At 42.5% G+C, this 19,217-nt stretch overlaps 1 protein-coding gene and 1 pseudogene across 1 annotated transcript in view; one reads left to right on the forward strand and one right to left on the reverse strand.

The window, feature by feature from the left end:
• Positions 1 to 7,079: 7,079 nt before the first annotated feature.
• On the reverse strand, positions 7,080 to 10,345 carry LOC129356211 (UDP-glucuronosyltransferase 2A2-like; annotated as a pseudogene).
• A 4,421-nt stretch (positions 10,346 to 14,766) lies between these two features.
• LOC129356204 (putative ferric-chelate reductase 1) overlaps positions 14,767 to 19,217 on the forward strand; it is a 28,474-nt gene continuing 24,023 nt past the window's right edge. Inside the window, exons 1-6 of the mRNA XM_055025801.1 lie at positions 14,767 to 14,794; positions 14,915 to 15,343; positions 15,713 to 15,849; positions 16,014 to 16,111; positions 16,200 to 16,365; positions 18,999 to 19,193. Of these exons, the coding sequence (XP_054881776.1) occupies positions 14,767 to 14,794; positions 14,915 to 15,343; positions 15,713 to 15,849; positions 16,014 to 16,111; positions 16,200 to 16,365; positions 18,999 to 19,193 (1,053 nt within the window). The remainder of the gene's footprint in view (positions 14,795 to 14,914; positions 15,344 to 15,712; positions 15,850 to 16,013; positions 16,112 to 16,199; positions 16,366 to 18,998; positions 19,194 to 19,217) is intronic.

The following is a 19,217-nucleotide window of genomic DNA, read 5'->3' on the forward strand; positions in this document are numbered from 1 at the left end:
AAAGAACAAACCCTAAAGAACAAACCCTAAAGAACAAACCCTAAAGAACAAACCCTAAAGAACAAACCCTAAAGAACAAACCCTAAAGAACAAAACCTAAAGAACAAACCCTAAAGAACAAACCCTAAAGAACAAACCCTAAAGAACAAACCCTAAAGAACAAACCCTAAAGAGAACAAACCCTAAAGAACAAACCCTAAAGAACAAACCCTAAAGAACAAACCCTAAAGAACAAACCCTAAAGAACAAACCCTAAAGAAAGGTTTTCCCAGGCCCACCTATTCCTTAAAAAATAATTAAGTTGAATGTATAAATTCATTTAGAAATTTAGATTTCTAATGAATTTATACATTCCACATTTTACATATACAAGCAATAATTTACATTTCTGTAGAGTTGAATATTAACATATAAATCTCTATACTCACTTGTCTTGTAACCTTTAAGTTTTTAGCCATTTCATTTAGAAACTGCATAGAAATTGAACTTAACTTCCTATGAACAGGGATCCACATTTGCATGTACTCCACAATGCAAAATTCTACATGTAATTTTATTGTCCTGCAAGGTAAGCAAAGCACTTGAGCTAAAATACTTTCTGGTGGGGAAAAAAAATTGAGTAAGTCATATTTTTTCAGATTGGAGCATAACTTACATATTTTTAAAGTTTAACCATTCATTTACAATGCTCCTTAAAATAATTTACCAATTTGTGGAAATAAAGACTTGAAGATTACCAGTTAACACTGGTAATTTTTGTAATAAATGTTACAATATTACAAATTGCTGCTGTTCTAAATGGTTACTTTCTGTCACTGACCTTTCAAACTGAGCTCTCAATTTAAATTGAACTTTAAATTTAATTAAATTAAATATTGGGACTCTACTATATAGTAAATGGAACTTTTCATTTAAAGTCTACAAATACTTTTACTAGTTTTTTCCAGAGCACTACTCTTTAAAGAGATGGAGCTACTGGTGTTAAATAGTGGCCAAAAAATAGAAATTGAAGGTACCAGTTAGAGATTTAGGATTAGCCAATAGTTGAAAAAAAAAGTACCACAAAGATCTCTGTGGCACATGAAGAGCATCATGCTCTTTTTACATGGAAGCAGCCAAAAATGTGTTGGCTGAGCTTGAGAACTGACTTTTCAGAGTGAAAATTGGACCCTGACATTTTACTACAACAGAAAAAGTGTCCATTGAAGGCCAGATGCCCATATGTAAAAGGTGGAAAACTTCAACAATCCAATACAGAGTTAAAGGGACATCACCAAAAATTAGGGTGCATTTTTATTTGCAAGGTGCTCTTCTAAGAAGATTACAATTGTTACAAGGCTGTTTACACATAACTATAAGCATTATCCCATAAGTGGAAAGTTATGGGAAAACCAACCATCCAAAACATTTTAAGTAGCTTTGGAGTGAATAAAATTAAATGTCATAATATATTCAAAGATTGAAATTAACCGTTTAGAACAGCAGCAATGAAATTGGCTTAGAGAAATGTTACCCTTTAGGGAGATGCGTTTTACCCTACATGTTAGCAGTACTTTGAATGGGAAACATTGCTGAAAGAGTTACAGCTATTCTATGTATCGTTTTGTTTTGGAGCTCAGAAATAATCCTAATCTGAACAGACACTGAAGAGTTGGATTTCTTTAATCAATTGTGCAACTGTTATCAATGCTCCTTAAAATAATTTCCCAATATGTGGAAATAAGGATTTTAAGAATTCTTTTGGTACAAAAATGTTAGGGTGTTATAAATTGCCACTGTTCTAAAGTTAATTTCAATCTCTTCATAAGTTTAACATTAAATGAAAATTTAAGATTTTACATTTAAATTAAATTGTATATTGAGATGTTAGTTTTCCATTTACTATAATAGTTGATTTAATAATAAAATGTTCAGTTTACTCTAAGATTTTGACTATATTTTTCCAGAGCACTACTCTTTAAAGAGATGGAGCTACTGGGGTTAAATAGTGTCCAAAAAAAATTATTTGAAGGTCCCAGTTAGAGATTTAGGATTAGCCATAGGTGGCAAAATGTACCACAAGGATCTGTGTGGGACATGAAGAGCATCATGCTGTTTTTACATGGAAGCAGCCAAAAATGTGTTGGCTGAGCTTGAGAACTGACTTTTCAGAGTGAAAATGGACCCTTACGGCAACAGAAAGGGTCAATTGAAAGCAAGATGCCCATATGTGAAAGGTGGAAAACTTCAACAATCCAATGCAGAGTTAAAGCACATCACTAAAAATTAGGGTGCATTTTTATTTGCAAGGTGCTCTTCTAACAGGCAGATTGCATTGTTACAAGGCTCTTTACACATAACTATGAGCGTACTACCATAAGTGGAAAATTATGTAAAGTAGGTTTGGAATCAATTAAACGAAATGTCATAATATATTCAGAGATTGAAATTAGCTGTTTAGAACAGCAGCAATGAAATTGGCTTAGAGGAATTTTACCATTTAGGGGAGGGGTGGGCACTCTGGTCCTCGAGGGCCAGTCTCCTGAAACTTTTAGATGCATCTCTACTTCAACACACCTGAGTCAAATAATGAGGTCATTGGCAGGACTCTGGAGAACTTGACTGCATTTAGGAGGTGATTCAGCTGTTGGATTCAGGTGTGTTGGACCAGGGAGACAACCAAGAGTTGCAGGAAACCGGCCCTTGAGGACCAGGAGTGCCCACCCCTGATTTAGAGATAGATATTTGAATGGGCCACATTGCTGAAACAGTTACAGCTATACTGTGTATCATTTTGTTTTGGAACTCAGAAATAGTCCTAATCTTAATAGACACTGAAGAGTTTTGGATTTCATCAATAAATTGTGAAACTGCTGTCTTTGACATTTAAAATGAATTTCCTGATATGTTAATTTTTCTCAACTACATCATGTCTAAAGAATTTTATTTAAGCTGATTGGGACCCAACCCTGCAATAATATTACATGAAATTTTATAGCTCAGGTCATATGAAGTTAAAGCTATTGACCCTAACGTTAAGCTGAAGATTTTCTGAAATTAAAATTCTTTCCTTCTGCATTTCTAAGCTGTAGGACTGAATAGAGAATACCAGCTGGAGTGCATGTTGCTGTGTGTGTGAGGCTATTCCTCTAGAAGACTGGACTGCATTTAAGACTCCCGAGTCCTGGAGTCACCTTTCCCACGTGCTGTTCCTATAGGCGGAACCTGGGAAGGCTGATACGTACCGCGCCCCTGGTTTAAAAACACACTGTCCGTTAACACCGCAAGGTGGAACCAGCATGCCCAGGAAGCAGGGTTCTCCGTTGATTCTCCACTGGTCTTGTTGAAGCCTGGCAGCCTGCAAGTTTACTGACTCACCTTAGCTTCACAGTGCAGAGTGAACTGCACACCAGTAGATCTCCACCAGGTTGTTGCAGTTGTGTTCCACAGAAGGATGAGCAAAAGCAGCAATAGCAAGGTGTTGCTACCCAATCATCCTCCCAGGGAAGAAGAACCTGGACCAGCTGCAGCAAGCTGCTGCCTTCAAGGTCTCCAGACACCGGCTGGGATTCAAACCACCACCCCTGAAATGAGAGGAAAGAGCGATTCTAGTGCCATCATACACCGCAAGACCTCTAGAATGCTCAGTATATGTTGTTGAAACTTATAATTTCAAAGTGAGGAGACTTACCCAATGCGCAGGCAGGTGATTTTCTGAAAGAGCACTTCAACAATGCACACCCATTTCTGACTCATGGTGCTGATTTTTTGAAATATTTCAAACATCGTCCTAACTTATGTAGTTTGAAAGAAAAGCTCATCTTGATCTAAAGTGTATATGGTTTAGGGTTAGTGATTGCAGCAAAAAAAAGCTGAACTAGAAGCTAAAATCTGAAGGCCCACCATGCAATGTATTCTGGGTAATGCTGAGACATTTTAAAGTCATTTCTGATGTTCAGAATAGATTAACACATTTCTGGCACCTAGCAGAAATTCAGTCATTAGATTTGAAGCTGAGATGTGATTTCTGTCTTAAAAATGGAGTTTGAAGAAAAATAAAATGAAATAAAAGAGATTTAAAAGAGCAAATTTTTAAAACCAAATTCCAGCCTTCAGGGCAGCATTAAGATAAAACTCCTTCATCCAACAAATTCTCAGACATGACATGTAGCTGAGCTGTGGCTAATGTGAAAATAGAAGCTAAAACATTATTTATGGCTGATTGGGAAACATGTGCAATGAGTGCCTGCAATAAGCCTTTGCATTATTTCAAGTATTTGATGACATTTGGGGTATAGTATATATAGTATATATACTATATATATATATATATAGAGTATATATACTATATATATATAGTATATATACTCTATATATATTATATATAGAGTATATATAGTATATATAGGGTTAGTATTCAGAGGAGGACTTGCCTCCACAGAGAGGAAAGCAAATGAATGACTGACTGTGTGCGTTCATAAAATTGTGAGTTTGATGTTATTCACACAATTCTGTTTCTGTTAAATCATGAGTGTGTTTAGTTGATTTATTAGTTTTGTATTTAAATGAGCTTTGCATAAGCAGCAGTTGGATAACATAAAAATGTTTTTACTGACGTCTTCATATGTCTCTTGTTATCATGTGGATAATGTCATCATAAGATCAGACTAAGTTAAAGGAATTAGTAAGATTTCTAATTGGTTTGTATTCAGTTTTTTTCTACAGAGACCACAAACACACATGCTTCCATGTATGTACATTCTCCAACCTTTCTATATAAAGAGTAAACTTTGAATTGGAGTTCTCCTGATTTGATCCATATCCACACAAATTTATAAGTATCAGATTGAAGTGATTGCTGTGAGCTCAGATTCACAACAACCAAACTTACTGCAGAGGATTTCTTTGAAACCTCAACCTTTAAAGATCCAAATTTCAGCAGTACGCATAACTGGACATCAAAGTTTATTCCAAACCAACTGATTCACACATATATTATTTAAATTAAGTTTCCACCAAAATAAAAAGTTTGCTGGATTTTAGTTAAGTCACAATTATTGCAGTTCAAAAGAATTTGAAAACAAGAATCACATTTCTTTAGAAAAACTAAAGATGCGCTTTGTGGCTTTGTCCAGCAGGGGGTGCTTTATGTCCTTCTTAAGGAGATAATTAATCATCTGGTTGTGTTAATCTGGCACTAGATTTGAAGCAACATTTTAATAGTTTCAATCTGTTAGTGGAAGGCTGAAAGACAGGAGGTCATGTCTGCTTTCCACAGGAGCAAAAATCTGAACGATCATCTCATTCATGCAAATATGTTACTGAAAGGTGCTATACAAATAAAATTGGATTTGATTTGAATAACTTAAGTAGCTCAATTTCTATGCATAATTTTGATTACAGTCTATAATGTGATAAAAACTTGGGCTGAAGCAGCTGTGTGAAAAAGTAAATAACACCACCGGCAGGTGAGAGAAATTTTAACACAAATTTGTTATAAACTCACAGTAATATATAAGCTTGGAAAAATTCAAGCATGCTCGATATTCTGTGTCTGCAGAATTATGAAAAACTGGAGGGATTCAGTTCTGGGTGGCACTGAATAGACATTCAAATATTCCACAACTTTTTAAACATGATTTTCAGTAACTGTCAGTATTATGTTGATGAGTTCAACATGAAATAAGAAAAGATTTAGTATTGGTAATGTATACAGCATAATGGATCTGTTTCCTTTCCTTTTTAGCCTCTCCATACTCTGCTCTTATGTGACTCTCTAACCCTTTAACACGTCCCAGTGAAAAAAGGTGAACAACATTGTGTTCTATGAAAACTTACTTTGCATCATTCCAGTAAGTTTATAGGTATTTCTCTGTCTAATCGTTTACAAAACACAACCAAAGAAATTCTAACAATCTTTATAAAATGATAGTAAAAACATCCTCTGGTCTGGACTGACCCAGTCCACACAGTTTGACCTTAACTTGCACTTTACAAGGTTCCTGTGTAACATTACATGTTGCTACATCCCTCCTGACCTGTTATCCCTCTAAGTTAAAGCTGCAGTATGTACATTTTATTATTTATTAAATACATTTGCTAAAATGATGATAATGTTATCACAGTATGATGAGATATGAGGAATAAAAATACTCTGCCTTTTCCCAGTGCTCTCTAGAAACAACCAATCTCAGACTTGTTCTTCACAACTCATCTCCACAATGTCAGTGCTACAAGTTAATGATGATGGAATTAAATAATAACCCATATAAATACTAATCTATCTATGTAAGGATTGTGAGATTCTTTGACTTGCTTCTGGAATGTGTGCTTTGTGACAGATATCTGCAGGAAGTCATAATGTGCCAAACTGGAAGGAAATACCAGCAACTCTAGAGCCAAAACTGAGCGCGGGCATGATGATGATGATGATGATGATGATTTGGGTGAAATCATCATCATCACCTCCAAAAGGTTAACAGTTGAAGTTTGTGAGCCAGAGATATCAAACTGCACCTGAAACCTTACATGTATTAAGATAGGAGACTCATTGTATTTGGAAAGATTTATGACTGTGTTAGCAGCTGGGGTTTTGTTTGCCCCTCCCCTTCCAGCAGCTGCTAAACTGGGGTAATTAGGAAACAACCAACTGCTAATAAAACAGGAAGAGTAGGAAAGAAATCTCAGTGGGTTTAGGAAACTATGATGGAGACGTCTTTTTTCCTGCTATCCACTCTGACTGTAAAATGAAATAACTTGTCTCTCTCTTCTTTTTCTGTGTGAAAGTTCTCAGATTTGAACCTGACAATATATTACAAATGTTGTGTGTAAGTTGGTGATGTGTCCAGTAATGATTCCTGTGTATACAGTACCTGCTTCATGCATATAAATGTACATAATGGCGCCTTATTGTTGCACGGCTGTTGTCTCTGATGCATTGCTGATATTGAACAGATGCTATATGTAACTTTCTCTAGAGTGATAAAAAAAGACAAATCTTCAAGACGTGACTGCCTGCGAGTCCCTCAGCTCCACCAGCACTCCGCAGAATTCTTTATTAAATAATTTTTTTTGTTGTTTTTTTTTTTTGTTTTGTGTGATCGTATAGTTTAAATCGAACAGTTAACAATTTCTTAAAATCAAAACAAAATATTCTCATTTCAAAATAACTTCAACAAAACCAACAGTAAATTCAATGCAATATTCTTACAAAATATGATTGAAACTGGAGCTTTTGGCTTGTGGTACATGAGTGTAATAATTTTCCCCATTCCCCTCATTTGCAGCCCATAATGTGTTTTTGTCATATCATGTTATGTTTTGTTACATTGCTGGTTAATGTATTAATAAAGATATATAATCCAATAGCCTGTTGAGAGTCTCCATGATGCAGGACAAACCCAGTCTCCTGAAGACGCAGTCAGGGAAAAATGTGAAGAACCACTGAAAACTGCATCTGGTGTTCTGCTTGGATCAAACGGATCCAGATAAAACCATAATTGTCAAAACAGCTGGTTAGTCGTTCTGTCTTTGTTTTCGCCCTTTGCAGTGGCGCAGGACGCAGCGAAGCCCCACCCAGCACAGAGCGGCGCCCACAACTATGATGAGGAGTATAGTCACTCCTGTGTCCAAGCTGTAGTACTGGAACCAGTACAGGTCATGTGACGCCAGCCTTAGGTGTTTAGCTCCTCCATGACGCAGCACAAACTCCAACCAGAAGGTGGCAGTGCTCAGTGGCGCCACCGGCTGCTCATGCTGTAGCGAAGAGAGCTGCTGCATGTTGGACCTGAAGCTGAGCATCAAGGGAAGAAAAACAAGTCAACACTTTTACTGTGAAGATGCTGCAACAAGAACAGGCCAAGAGATTTATTTCAGTGGGCAAATCTTCTGAAATAGGGTTGCACCCTTTCAAACTAAAATCCTGCTTCCTGTGAGGTCACTGTGAGGATTTGTTTTCTTCTGTGTTCATTTGGTTCCTGTGGCATCTCATGCCCCTGATTGCTCCCAGCTGTGTCTCGTGTTCCCTGATTATCTTCCCACCATATTTAATCCCTCCTGACTTTCTTGTTCCCCATGGGATCCATGTTGTGCTTTTGTTTAGTGACCACCAGCGCTACCAGTGTCTGCGTTTGTTTTGTCTCATCGCTCACCTCTGCAGCCTGGATTTCTGTACGCTTCATTATTAAAACCATCATTTGTGGTCCAACTGCATCTACCTTGCCACCTCTAACCAGAACTCTCACCTGGGTTCATTGATGACAGTATGCAGCGCCTCCTCCAGCTCATCCACTGTCATGCGGTTGAAGTGGAGGACGACGGCGGCACCGCGGCGGCTCAGACGGGCCAGATTGTCTGGCTGATCACCAAACAGTGGGATGCCGACAACTGGAACGCCATGAAACAATGCCTCGTATAAACCGTTCGTCCCGCCATGCGTCACAAAGGCACGGGTCAGTTGGTGTCCTGAAGGTCACAGGGCTCTTATTGTGAAGGTTTTATTTAAAAAAAAAGAAAGAAAAAGAAAAGCTGCTGCTGATTTAGTACCAGATGACAAAGTAATGTAGTTTTACTTTGAAAAGCTCTAACAGGAAGAGGAAAAGAGAGAAGGCTTTTAGTTTGAAAAGCTGAGACAGGAAGTCATACCAAGCAAGTCATTCTGAGGGATCCAATCAAAAAGCTTGGTATTTGGTGAAAGAGTTGCCGGGGTTTTGCCACGGTAGCGCCAAATTACCTGAAAGATGTCACATGACGACAGTGGTTAAATGGCGAGAAGAAACAGGAAGTGAGTAGGTGGAATCTCTGACCTTCTGTGGTAGTCGGCCCAAAGCAGAAGCGATGACATTTGCTCTGTCTGGTGCCAGATTGGTTACCATGGAGCCAAAGGTGACAAGCACTACACCAGCATCTCCAGAACTCTGCATGAAGGCTTCCAGGTCCTGCAGGAAGTGACCAGTTTAATGTTGTTTCATCACTTTGAGCTGTAAGTCAAACAGGAAGTTGAACCATGCCTCTGGCAGCTGATTGGCTGGTCTGCAGTGAAGACCTCCCACATAGAAAAAGTTTGGAGGTATTGGCCGTGGTGTCTCTATGTCCCAGAAGGTCCTGATCAGCCAGACATCAGCCCTCCCCAAGGAGCTGCAGAAGCTGCTAGGACTTCCTGTTCACACAAACACGACTCAGATGTTTTTCTGGAGGAAAAGAACTTGATCAAATTCAACTCAAACCCTGGCAGTCTGAAAGTATTTGCCCAAAGTCAACTTTGATTGATCGTGAGGTGTGATAGACACGCTTTCCTCAGTCTTTATATTATGCATCATCATATTTCAATATTAGAATGAAAACAAAGCTGTGGAGAAGCTGTGGGACTATAGAATAAAACTCAGAGCTCTGATAGAGCGGATGTCTCCACCCTGCGGTGAGTTCATGCTCTCTTTTTGGGGCTTTTTATGATGGATTTAAATAACAAAAGATGATCTGCACCCACCTTTGATCTCAGTGTAGAAAGAATCAAGCATCATTTTCCAGGACACTTCGCTCAACACAGACAGCCTGTGTAGGTCAGCATGTTGACCAGCCGTTCCCAGAAGGTCATGTAGTCACTGTATGGAAGTGGAGACGCAGGGATGAAGGATGCTGGCATCGGTGCTTGGCCGCAGTGACGCTCCAAGGTGCTGCCAAATGAGAACCGCAGCGAAAGGACCAGAGGCACACCGAGCACATCGGCCACCAGATCGCCACACAACACCATGGGGTCCAAGATGACCACATCAAAAGCGGCGTCATGCAGGGTCGCCATCAACTGCTGATTTTTCAGCATGGCGTCACACTGCTGCTTCCCAATTTGGGAGAACTTCCCCATGATTGACAGCGGCACTAGAAAACGGTCCAGCAGGGAGGAGTTATGGGCCTTGTACATGGAGAAGTGAATAAAATCCTGCATAATGTTGTTCATGTCTGATCTACTGAATGGAACCTGAGAAGAGAAACACAAGGAGCTGATCAGAGTATCAGTTATTGATCAATACTGTCAGTGAGCTCAAGGGTTAGGAAGTGGAATCACTCACAAGTAGTCTAGGTAATGTTTAACACTGATACTGATAGATGGACATTCATAGGTTGGATATTTTTACCTTGAAGACCAAGAAGTTGAACTTGGCGGCATCTCGACTGCTGTTATAGTTGACCGACGGCGAAGCGTCCGGCACCAGGACGGTCACCTTGTGATTTCTCCTCACAAGCTCCTCTATGATGGTTCGCATGTTCAGCCAGTGGCTGTGCTCACCTGGGAAGGCAAGAAAGTGTCCACTATCAGCTGCAGGAAGAAGACGCCAAGCAGCAGAATGGAAGGGAGAGAAGGGAACTTCATTGTGGATCAAACTGCCAGGAGAACGAGGACCCTGTGTTTGCCTGCTGCTGAAGATCCAGAGTCCAACCAGAGCAAAGGTTACTAAGAGCTGTTCTCTGATTGGTCAGCTGCTCAGAGCATCATCATCACCTCCAAAGCTGTAAACTCAGATGAAGAGTTTTAAGAGAGAGAATAATAAAACCTGGTTCTCTGTTGGGAGAAGAAATTTGACTAATTCTGGATGAGGACGATTGAAGAGTCCAATCAGAAACAAGAAAAACAACCAGAGTCAGAAAACTGCAGGAAAGCAGTTTAGAGCCGAGTCTAAAGGTGGAAACACACACACACACACACACACACACACATTGGTGAAATCTGAGCAGGTGAAGGTGTGGTTGCAGGGTAAAGGTCAGGCACATTCTTGTGAGAGGAAAAACTACTTGGTGGTGAGAAAGTCTATGAATCTTGTAGAATTTAGCTCCATAAAAATTAAACAGAAAAATGCACAAAAATGAAGATAATAAAAGTTAAAAGCTGATCCAGCTGATGCAGCTCTGAGGGCGTCAGCAATTCTGAATCTGAGGAAAACCAGCAGCTCAGCTTCCTAAAGACTTCCTGGGAGGAAAGCCTGGGAAGTGGGGCGTGGTTTATGAAGCTCTGCCATTAGTAGGGACTTTCATAAAGAGCAGGCCCCTCATTGGCTGCTTGGGCGGCCATCTTGGAGAGGTCGTCCCTCCTACTTGGCAAAAACAAAACAGCAGAAGAACCATTTTTACTCTCCGTGTCTTTATCGCTGCAGGACACCCGTTGCTGAGCAGACATTACGTTAAAAACATGGAGTTCTGTTACGATATCAAGTTTCTAGGCTTGATATTTATTGATGGATGATTGATGAGCCTCTCATGAACACAGCGATGGTTGAGGAGATCATTAAAACTCCTGCTCTCCTCAGTCGCTCTTTGAGTCGCTTTTTATTTCTTAATGGATCTGAAACACAATGAATTGCACAACACCTTGTTGTAACAATAATAATGACTGATTATTCATTTTAACACGTTTTGTTGATTTTTTTAAAATGATTATTCTTTAATGAAGCCACATGGGACAGTGATGTGACAACACAGTCACTGGCTTCAGGTCTGCAAAAGCACATTTGGAGAAGCAGCTTCACTGTGGACATTTTAGAAACACATTTTAGACATGATGCTCAGAGTCGTCTGTGGTGGAGACTTCAATGTAAGATGAAATCCTTCTGAAGAAAGAAACATTAAACTGTTAATTGGAGCATCGGCAGGAAGATAAAGAAGATGATTAAAGATACTTTACTCAGCAGCTCAACACTCATATTCCACAATTTACTTTTTCATGGATAACAAGGATTTAGTTCGAGTAGAAAAATGTCATATCAGGCTGATCAGTGACATGCAGTGAGGTTCATAACCTGTGAGGCACCAACTAAATCATCATCGGATTTACAATATAGACCCCCTGCATGTTATTGTTTATGTAAGGAAATTTGGCGCATGTGGAAAAGCTGGAAGGCAAAAACATTATTCCTGTACATGTCATCAAACATGTCATCCACAGCCGCGCTGCACATTGATCTGTTAACTGAGTCAAACTTGGATCTGTAGATATGATTCATTTTATGCTCCACAGCAAAGGGAGGAACAGTTAAAGTCCAACTCAACAACATTTCTTCCTCTTTCTCTGTATTAGCGTAGCTTAGCTCAGACTCGTTGTCATAGCAATTAAGAACAATGAAACAGACAAAAAAAAACACTCAAATATTTCCAACACAAAGAACAAGACATTCAGTCTGCTGCAGCAGTTTGGTGTTAGGCTTAATGTTAATTTTGCGATTAGCTCCAAGGCTAGCTCCAAGGCTAGCTCCATGGCTAGCTCCATCACTAGCTCCATGACTAGCTCCATGGCTAGCTTCCTGGCTAGCTCCCTGACTAGCTCCCTGGCTATCTCCCTGGCTAGCTCCTGGCTAGCTCCCTGACTAGCTCCCTGGCTATCTCCCTGGCTAGCTCCATGGCTAGCCTGGCTAGCTCCCGACTATCCCTGGCTAGCTCCATGGCTAGCTTCCTGGCTAGCTCCCTGACTAGCTCCCTGGCTAGCTCCATGGCTAGCTTCCTGGCTAGCTCCCTGACTAGCTCCCTGGCTAGCTCCCTGGCTAGCTCCATGGCTAGCTCCATGGCTAGCTTCCTAACTAGCTTCCTGGCTAGCTCCCTGGCTAGCTCCATGGCTAGCTCCCTGGCTAGCTCCAAGGCTAGCTCCGTGGCTAGCTCCCTAGCTAGCTTCCTGGCTAGCTCCCTGGCTAGCTCCATGGCTAGCTTCCTGGCTAGCTCCCTGACTAGCTCCCTGGCTAGCTCCCTGGCTAGCTCCATGGCTAGCTTCCTGGCTAGCTTCCTGGCTAGCTCCATGGCTAGCTCCAAGGCTAGCTCCAAGGCTAGCTCCATGGCTAGCTCCCTGGCTAGCTCCATGGTTAGCTCCATGGCTAGCTCCAAGGCTAGCTCCGTGGTTAGCCCCAGGGCTAGCTCCATGGCTAGCTCCAAGGCTATCTTCCTGTTACTGTCTCTTCCTCTGCAGTGTGCAGTCTCAGTGTCTGGGATCATGAGCGCCCCCTGCCATGAGGCCAGAGAACTGCCTGCCTCACCTCCAGTCTGTTCCCTGGTTTCTGCTCAGCTCAAAACACGTTACACACACAGTTGGAGAGGAAAAGCGCTGAAGGTTATATAGATGAGCTAAATGTTGTAAAATCAGTTGCTATATGAAATATTTTGTCAGCGTTTTAGTGGCGGCGGTCAGACAGGAGGAGCTGCTGAGTAGCAGCAGTGCAGTGGGCCAGAGGTTGATGAATCCAGGTGAGGCTCGACTCAATGCTGCCTCACCTGCTGCTCTTCTGAACAACTTCAGAGATTTTGAAGAAATAATCATCAAAATTGGTTAAGCTCAATAAAAATAATACTTTGTAGTCCAAACCACAGGGTGACAACAACAATGTTACTTTATCATTATATATAATTTTTCCATGATGACAGGATGAAGGGTAAAACTAAAGAAAGGTTAAGATAACAACTCCAGACATATATACAGGGTAATGGCAATGGAGAATATAGTGTCCCGATCGAATCACAGTTCTTTAATGAATGCTTTTGTATGTGAACACACTGTAAGAGCAACAAAATATACAAATAATATACCATTAATAAAAACACTCACCTTGTTCTCATCAACCCTAACCCTCACCTCTCTCTCCAGGTGATCCAGGTGATGAGTGATGCATCGACTATGACACCAACAACTGGACCTTTTGAAGCAACAGACCAACTGGAACATTTTGGGGAAACTTTCATCAAAACTGGATCTCATTAAAACTTTCCTTACATCATCCCTTAAACAGAGAGAATAGAATATTTTTGCCCACCCAGAGACAGAAGAACCAACATCATTCTGAACAACCAGCTGATCTTCGCCAAATTCTTCATCCACTGCTGTAAAGCTTAAAGCTTCAGGACCTTAAAACTGAGGAATATCAAGCAGGGAAAGCAGCTCTGAGCCGATAATGATCTGAATTGATGTGAGAACTGAAGGCCTTTTGCCTTTATCTGTTTGATGTCTGACAAATTTGATTTATATTTGTATTGTACTTTTTTATAACTTCATAATTTCATGTGTTCCTTAACCCTACAAGACTTGACATCTTCATGGAGGTACAAGCCACATGATCCTGTACGATTGTTGTGTTAGCAGAATCACTTTTGGCTCAGCGTTCCACGTGACACAGTTTGGTTTCATGTTTCCTTTGTTTGAAAGACAAAACCCTGATTTTTACACAGTGTGTTAAACCAGACAGGTCGGGTCATGTGACGCAATAATCCAACAACAAATGAGAGCACAAAACATTCATCATGTCAACAACCCCATTGCTCACATTTGGGTAACTTTTTCTGACTTAATATTTCAACTAAAATACCTTCATGAGACGCCAAACAAACATTTTCTACTTCCTCAACTGAATCTTTGTTGGTTTGGTTAGTATGTCTGCAACCATTTCATTAGTTGGACAATACTCTAGAAAACCTTTTCTCTCATTTATAACTGATATGACCAAATTATATTTAATATCAACATGCTCACATCTTTGTCTGTACACAGGATTTTTTGGCTATGGAAATGGTCCCCTGATTGTCCCCATAGATGTTAGCCAAATAATCCAGACCATGCATGTTGGACAACACTTGTCTCAAGCATAAGCACTGCTCTACAGCAGCAGCCATGTTGACATGATGATATGTTTTACTGAGAAATCAATCAGAAGCGCCGTGGATTTGGTTGGACCGCCTCTCTGGCTGCAGTGTGCGCTCCAGACAGGAAACAAATTTTAACACAAGAACATCTTCGCATTCAAACGGTTCCAGGAAGCTGAGAGCTTCATGCTGGTGAAGCCAGGAGGAGCTGAAGGTCAGACTGGAAGGTCAGACTGGAAGGTCAGACTGGATGATGGATCTGGGAGACGTCCAGCTCGTCTAGCTGAATACTCCAGCTGTCAGAGTCATCGCTGATTTTCCTGCTTCTGTTCAGGGAAAAAGTTTAACTTTAGTTGTTTCCTCTTTCTGCCTGTGAACGGCACAGAACCGCCTCCAGCTTCCTGCAGGAAACAGGAAGTTCCCTCTGCTCCCTCAGGCAAGCTGATGCTCAGGAAACCAGAAACTGCAGCTTCTGCCGGCTTCCCTCCCATCGTATCACCTGTCGGCACAAAGCCCGCCCTCAGCAGGTGTAGCTCTGTCTCCTCCTCTCCTGCAGCATTGGAGCTGCTGCGCATCATGAAGCGGATCGCGCTGCTGCTGGTTCTGATCTGGGCCGCTCCTGCCGCTCGCTGCCCCTCAGGCTTGGTGTCGGAGAGCTGCGCGGACATGACCCCCAACCACCACGCCGCTCCCCAGACCGCCGCCGCGCCGTTCACCGTGGGAGCGGAGCGGAGCGGCCCCGTGCATGGAGGACAGGTCAAAGGTCAGTCGCCGAGCCTTCAAAGGTAAAAACACTTGACTGGTCCTCTAGACAAAATGTCATAATTAGGTTTTTGTTCGTTTTCTACAAACAGAAACCTGTCTGTCCACTGGTAACCAGCTTCTCCCCCACCCCAGTAGTGACTCAGCAGTATTCTGCCTTTCAAAATAAAACTCAGACACGGTTCGCTTGTTTCTCAATTATCTTATATTTCTCGGTGTGCAGCAGGAAGTGGTCCGTCACTGATCTTCCTCCTGTCTCTGGTTGCTGTGGGTTCTGTTCCACAGAACCAGAACCTCCCATCATGGAACAGCAGGATCTTTACTGGACTGGGGGTTCTGGTCCCAGTCTGACAGCCTTCCTGTTCTCCAGTCTCTCTCCAGGGTCCGAGTTCCGGTCCATTTATCGGGTTCCTGCTGGAGGCCAGAGAGCCGGGAGGCCGGTCTGCTGTGGGCTCGTTTCTACTGGGTTCTGGTCCGGCCCGGCTCCTCGCTTGCTTCCAGAAACCCGTGAGTGCTCCTCCCACCTGCACTGAAATGCATGACTGAACCTGGAACCTGATGGTACCAAAAACGGAGTGACCTGGGTCCAGAACCAGGGTCCAGAACCAGATCACTCTGCAGAAACTCCAGGAATCACCAGAATCAGAGACCTCTAATGTTTGTGTCCTCAGAACTCTGCCGTCTCCCACTCCTCTGGTTCTCCAAAGAGCAACATCCAGGTGACCTGGCAGCCGGACCGAGACAGAACCGTTGGAGCGGTCCAGTTCCAGTGAGGCTCAGATGGGTCCTTCCAGGTTCTGCTGCGGTTCTGCAGCTCAGTCTGGACCTCAGGTGCTTCTCTCTTCTCGTTCCTGCAGAGCCTCCTTTGTTCAAAGCTACAGAACTTTCTGGGTCGGAGTGAAAAGTCCGGTTCTGAGTCTGAATGGAAGCCGGGCCGCGGATACCGGCACTCCCGGCACCCCGCCTCCCGGCACCCCGCCTCCCGGCACCCCGCCTCCCGGCACCCCGCCTCCCGGGTTTGCTGTGAGTGACCGTCGTTCAACTGGAGTCTGGATTTAGTTTCTGATTCCAACCACAGAACCTCCCCAGTCACACAGGAGGAACCGGGCTGTTTGGGTCTGAGAGGCACCAGAACACTTAGTCCGTTTGACCCGTAAAACTAAAACCAGAACTTTCAGATCAGCTGCAGCTCGAGAAACATCTGAAGCTCAGCAGGATCAGAATCAAGATCAGAATCAGTTCTAGCCTTTGGGTCTGAATAAAAACACTTTCTGTATTTTCTTTTGGCTTAGAGGTTATGTCAAGGTCAGGGTCAAGGTCAGGGTCAGGTCAAGGTCAGGGTCACCCAGTGGAACCTGCTCAGATTTAGTCTAAATCCCATCATGTCTAAGTGCATCTCGGCTGAATCAGTTATTGCTTCTATCGCATTATAACTGCAGATTGCTGTGATTAAAGGCAGGTTCCACCAGCTGCTGCTAGTTTGTAGGGATTTCATCTTATGGTAATTGTTCTGCTCAGGGTGTCTCACTGAGATTGTGACAAAATCTTGTAATCTTTATGTAAATTGAGTTATTTTTCATGTTGTGGACTTGAATATGCACATATGGATGATTGAGTTTTTCTTTTAGATATCTCTGAGTTTAACCTCTTCTTTTCCTTTTGGCTTTTTCCCTTCAAAGGTTCCCACAGCGAGTCGTCCGTCTCCATGTAACCCTGTCTTCCGACTACATTCATGTCTCTCCTAAAGACAAGCTCAACATCTTCATCACTGCCACCGTGTCGCTCACCTTTCCTTTCATTCTCACTAAAACTCTTTCACATCTTGGACCCGTTTCTGTTGAGCCGAGGTTCTTCAAATCTTTCACTATCTTTATTTCTGTTCCCTGTAACCTCTTGTCTCCACTTCATTATGCATTGTGTCTTTCTACAGCCTTCATTCCTCCACTTGTTCTCTGCTCTCACCACAGATCACAATGTCATCTGCAAACATGAATATGAAGATTCATGTCATCAACTTGTCCATCCCCACAGAAACAGGAAAGGCTCAGAGCCCATCCTTAGTGAAGTCCCACTTCCACCTTGAACTGCTCTGTCCCTCCTGCAGCACACCTCACCACAGTCTGACATCCATGTCCTTCACCACTGTGACATGTTTCTCTGTTTGTCCAGACTTCCTCATGCAGAACCACAGCGCCTCTTTAGGAATCATGTCATACGCTTCCTCTAGATCTACAGAAACACAGAGCATCTCCTCTCATATTCTCTGGACCTTTCTATCAACATCCACAATGCAGTGATTGCATCTTTAGAACATTTTCTTGAATGTTTATGAAACCATAGTGCTGTTCACTTCTGACCTCAGTCTGGCTTCAACAACTTGTTCCTTTATCTTCATTGAATGAGTCATAACTTTATTCCTCTGTAATTGCCACAATTTTGGACATCTCCCTTATTCTTGAAAATTATTACCAGCAAACTTCTCCTCCATTCCTCAGGCATCTTGTCCCTCGAGAATCTCATTGAACAGCTTTGTCAAAAACTCTTCTGCTGGCTCTGATAGACACTTTCATTCCTCCACAGGTTTGTCATCTGGACCGACTGCCTTTAACTCTTGATCCTTACTAATCGCTGCTACTTCCTGATCCACAGGAAATAGATTAGCTTAAAGGCAAGAGACTCGTTATTACAGACTGCCGGCAAAACTGAGTGTCAAGCCAAATAAACCGAGTCACATCTACAGTTAAACAGGAAGTCTCATGTTCTACTTCCTGTTTCCTGGAACAGGACATAGGAAGCAAACAAGATACACCATCTTGAAAATAACTAAGAACCCAACCTGACTAGGTCAGAACCAGTTCTTTCCTTGGGTCAGAACCAGTTCTTTCCTTGGGTCAGAACCAGTTCCTTCCTTTGGGTCAGAAACAGTTCTTTCCTTTGGGTCAGAACCAGTTCCTTCCTCTGGGTCAGAACCAGTTCCTTCCTTTGGGTCAGAACCAGTTCCTTCCTCTGGGTCAGAACCAGTTCCTTCCTTTGGGTCAGAACCAGTTCTTTCCTTGGGTCAGAACCAGTTCTTTCCTTGGGTCAGAACCAGTTCTTCCTTTGGGTCAGAAACAGTTCTTTCCTTTGGGTCAGAACCAGTTCCTTCCTTTGGGTCAGAACCAGTTCTTTCCTTGAGTCAGAACCAGTTCCTTCCTTTGGGTCAGAACCAGTTCCTTCCTTTGGGTCAGAACCAGTTCCTTCCTTTGGGTCAGAACCGGTTCTTTCCTTGAGTCAGAACCTTCTTTCCTTGGGTCAGAACCAGTTCTTTCCTTTGGGTCAGAACCAGTTCTTTCCTTGGGTCAGAACCAGTTCTTCCTTTGGGTCAGAACCGGTTCTTCCTGGGTCAGAACCAGTTCTTCCTTTGAGTCAGAACCAGTTCCTTCCTTTGGGTCAGAACCAGTTCTTTCCTTGGTCAGAACCAGTTTCCTTCCTTTGGGTCAGAACCAGTTCCTTCCTTTGGGTCAGAACCAGTTCTTTCCTTGGGTCAGAACCAGTTCTTTCCTTGGGTCAGAACCAGTTCCTTCCTTTGGGTCAGAACCAGTTCCTTCCTTTGGGTCAGAACCAGTTCCCTCCACTGCCCAGGATCCTCTGATGATTGGTCCGCTGTCTCCCTGCAGTCCATCTCTAATGTCGGCTGCGGTTCCACCAAGCTGTGCTTCAGCCAGCCCCCAAAATGTAATCCGGCCATCAGCTCCAAATGCTTCTTCATGTCAGCCAGGCTTCTGACTCCGCCCAAATCCGGGGTCCGGTACGAGCTGTGCGGACCTGCTGAAGGATACATAGCTTTTGGGTGGTCAGATGATCGGAAGATGGTGAGGAGAACCAAATCAGATGTT

The sequence above is a fragment of the Poeciliopsis prolifica genome, unplaced genomic scaffold, assembly GCF_027474105.1.
Source record: "Poeciliopsis prolifica strain line A6 unplaced genomic scaffold, Auburn_PproV2 SCAFFOLD160, whole genome shotgun sequence".
In the NCBI taxonomy this organism is placed as follows: Eukaryota; Metazoa; Chordata; class Actinopteri; order Cyprinodontiformes; family Poeciliidae; genus Poeciliopsis; species Poeciliopsis prolifica.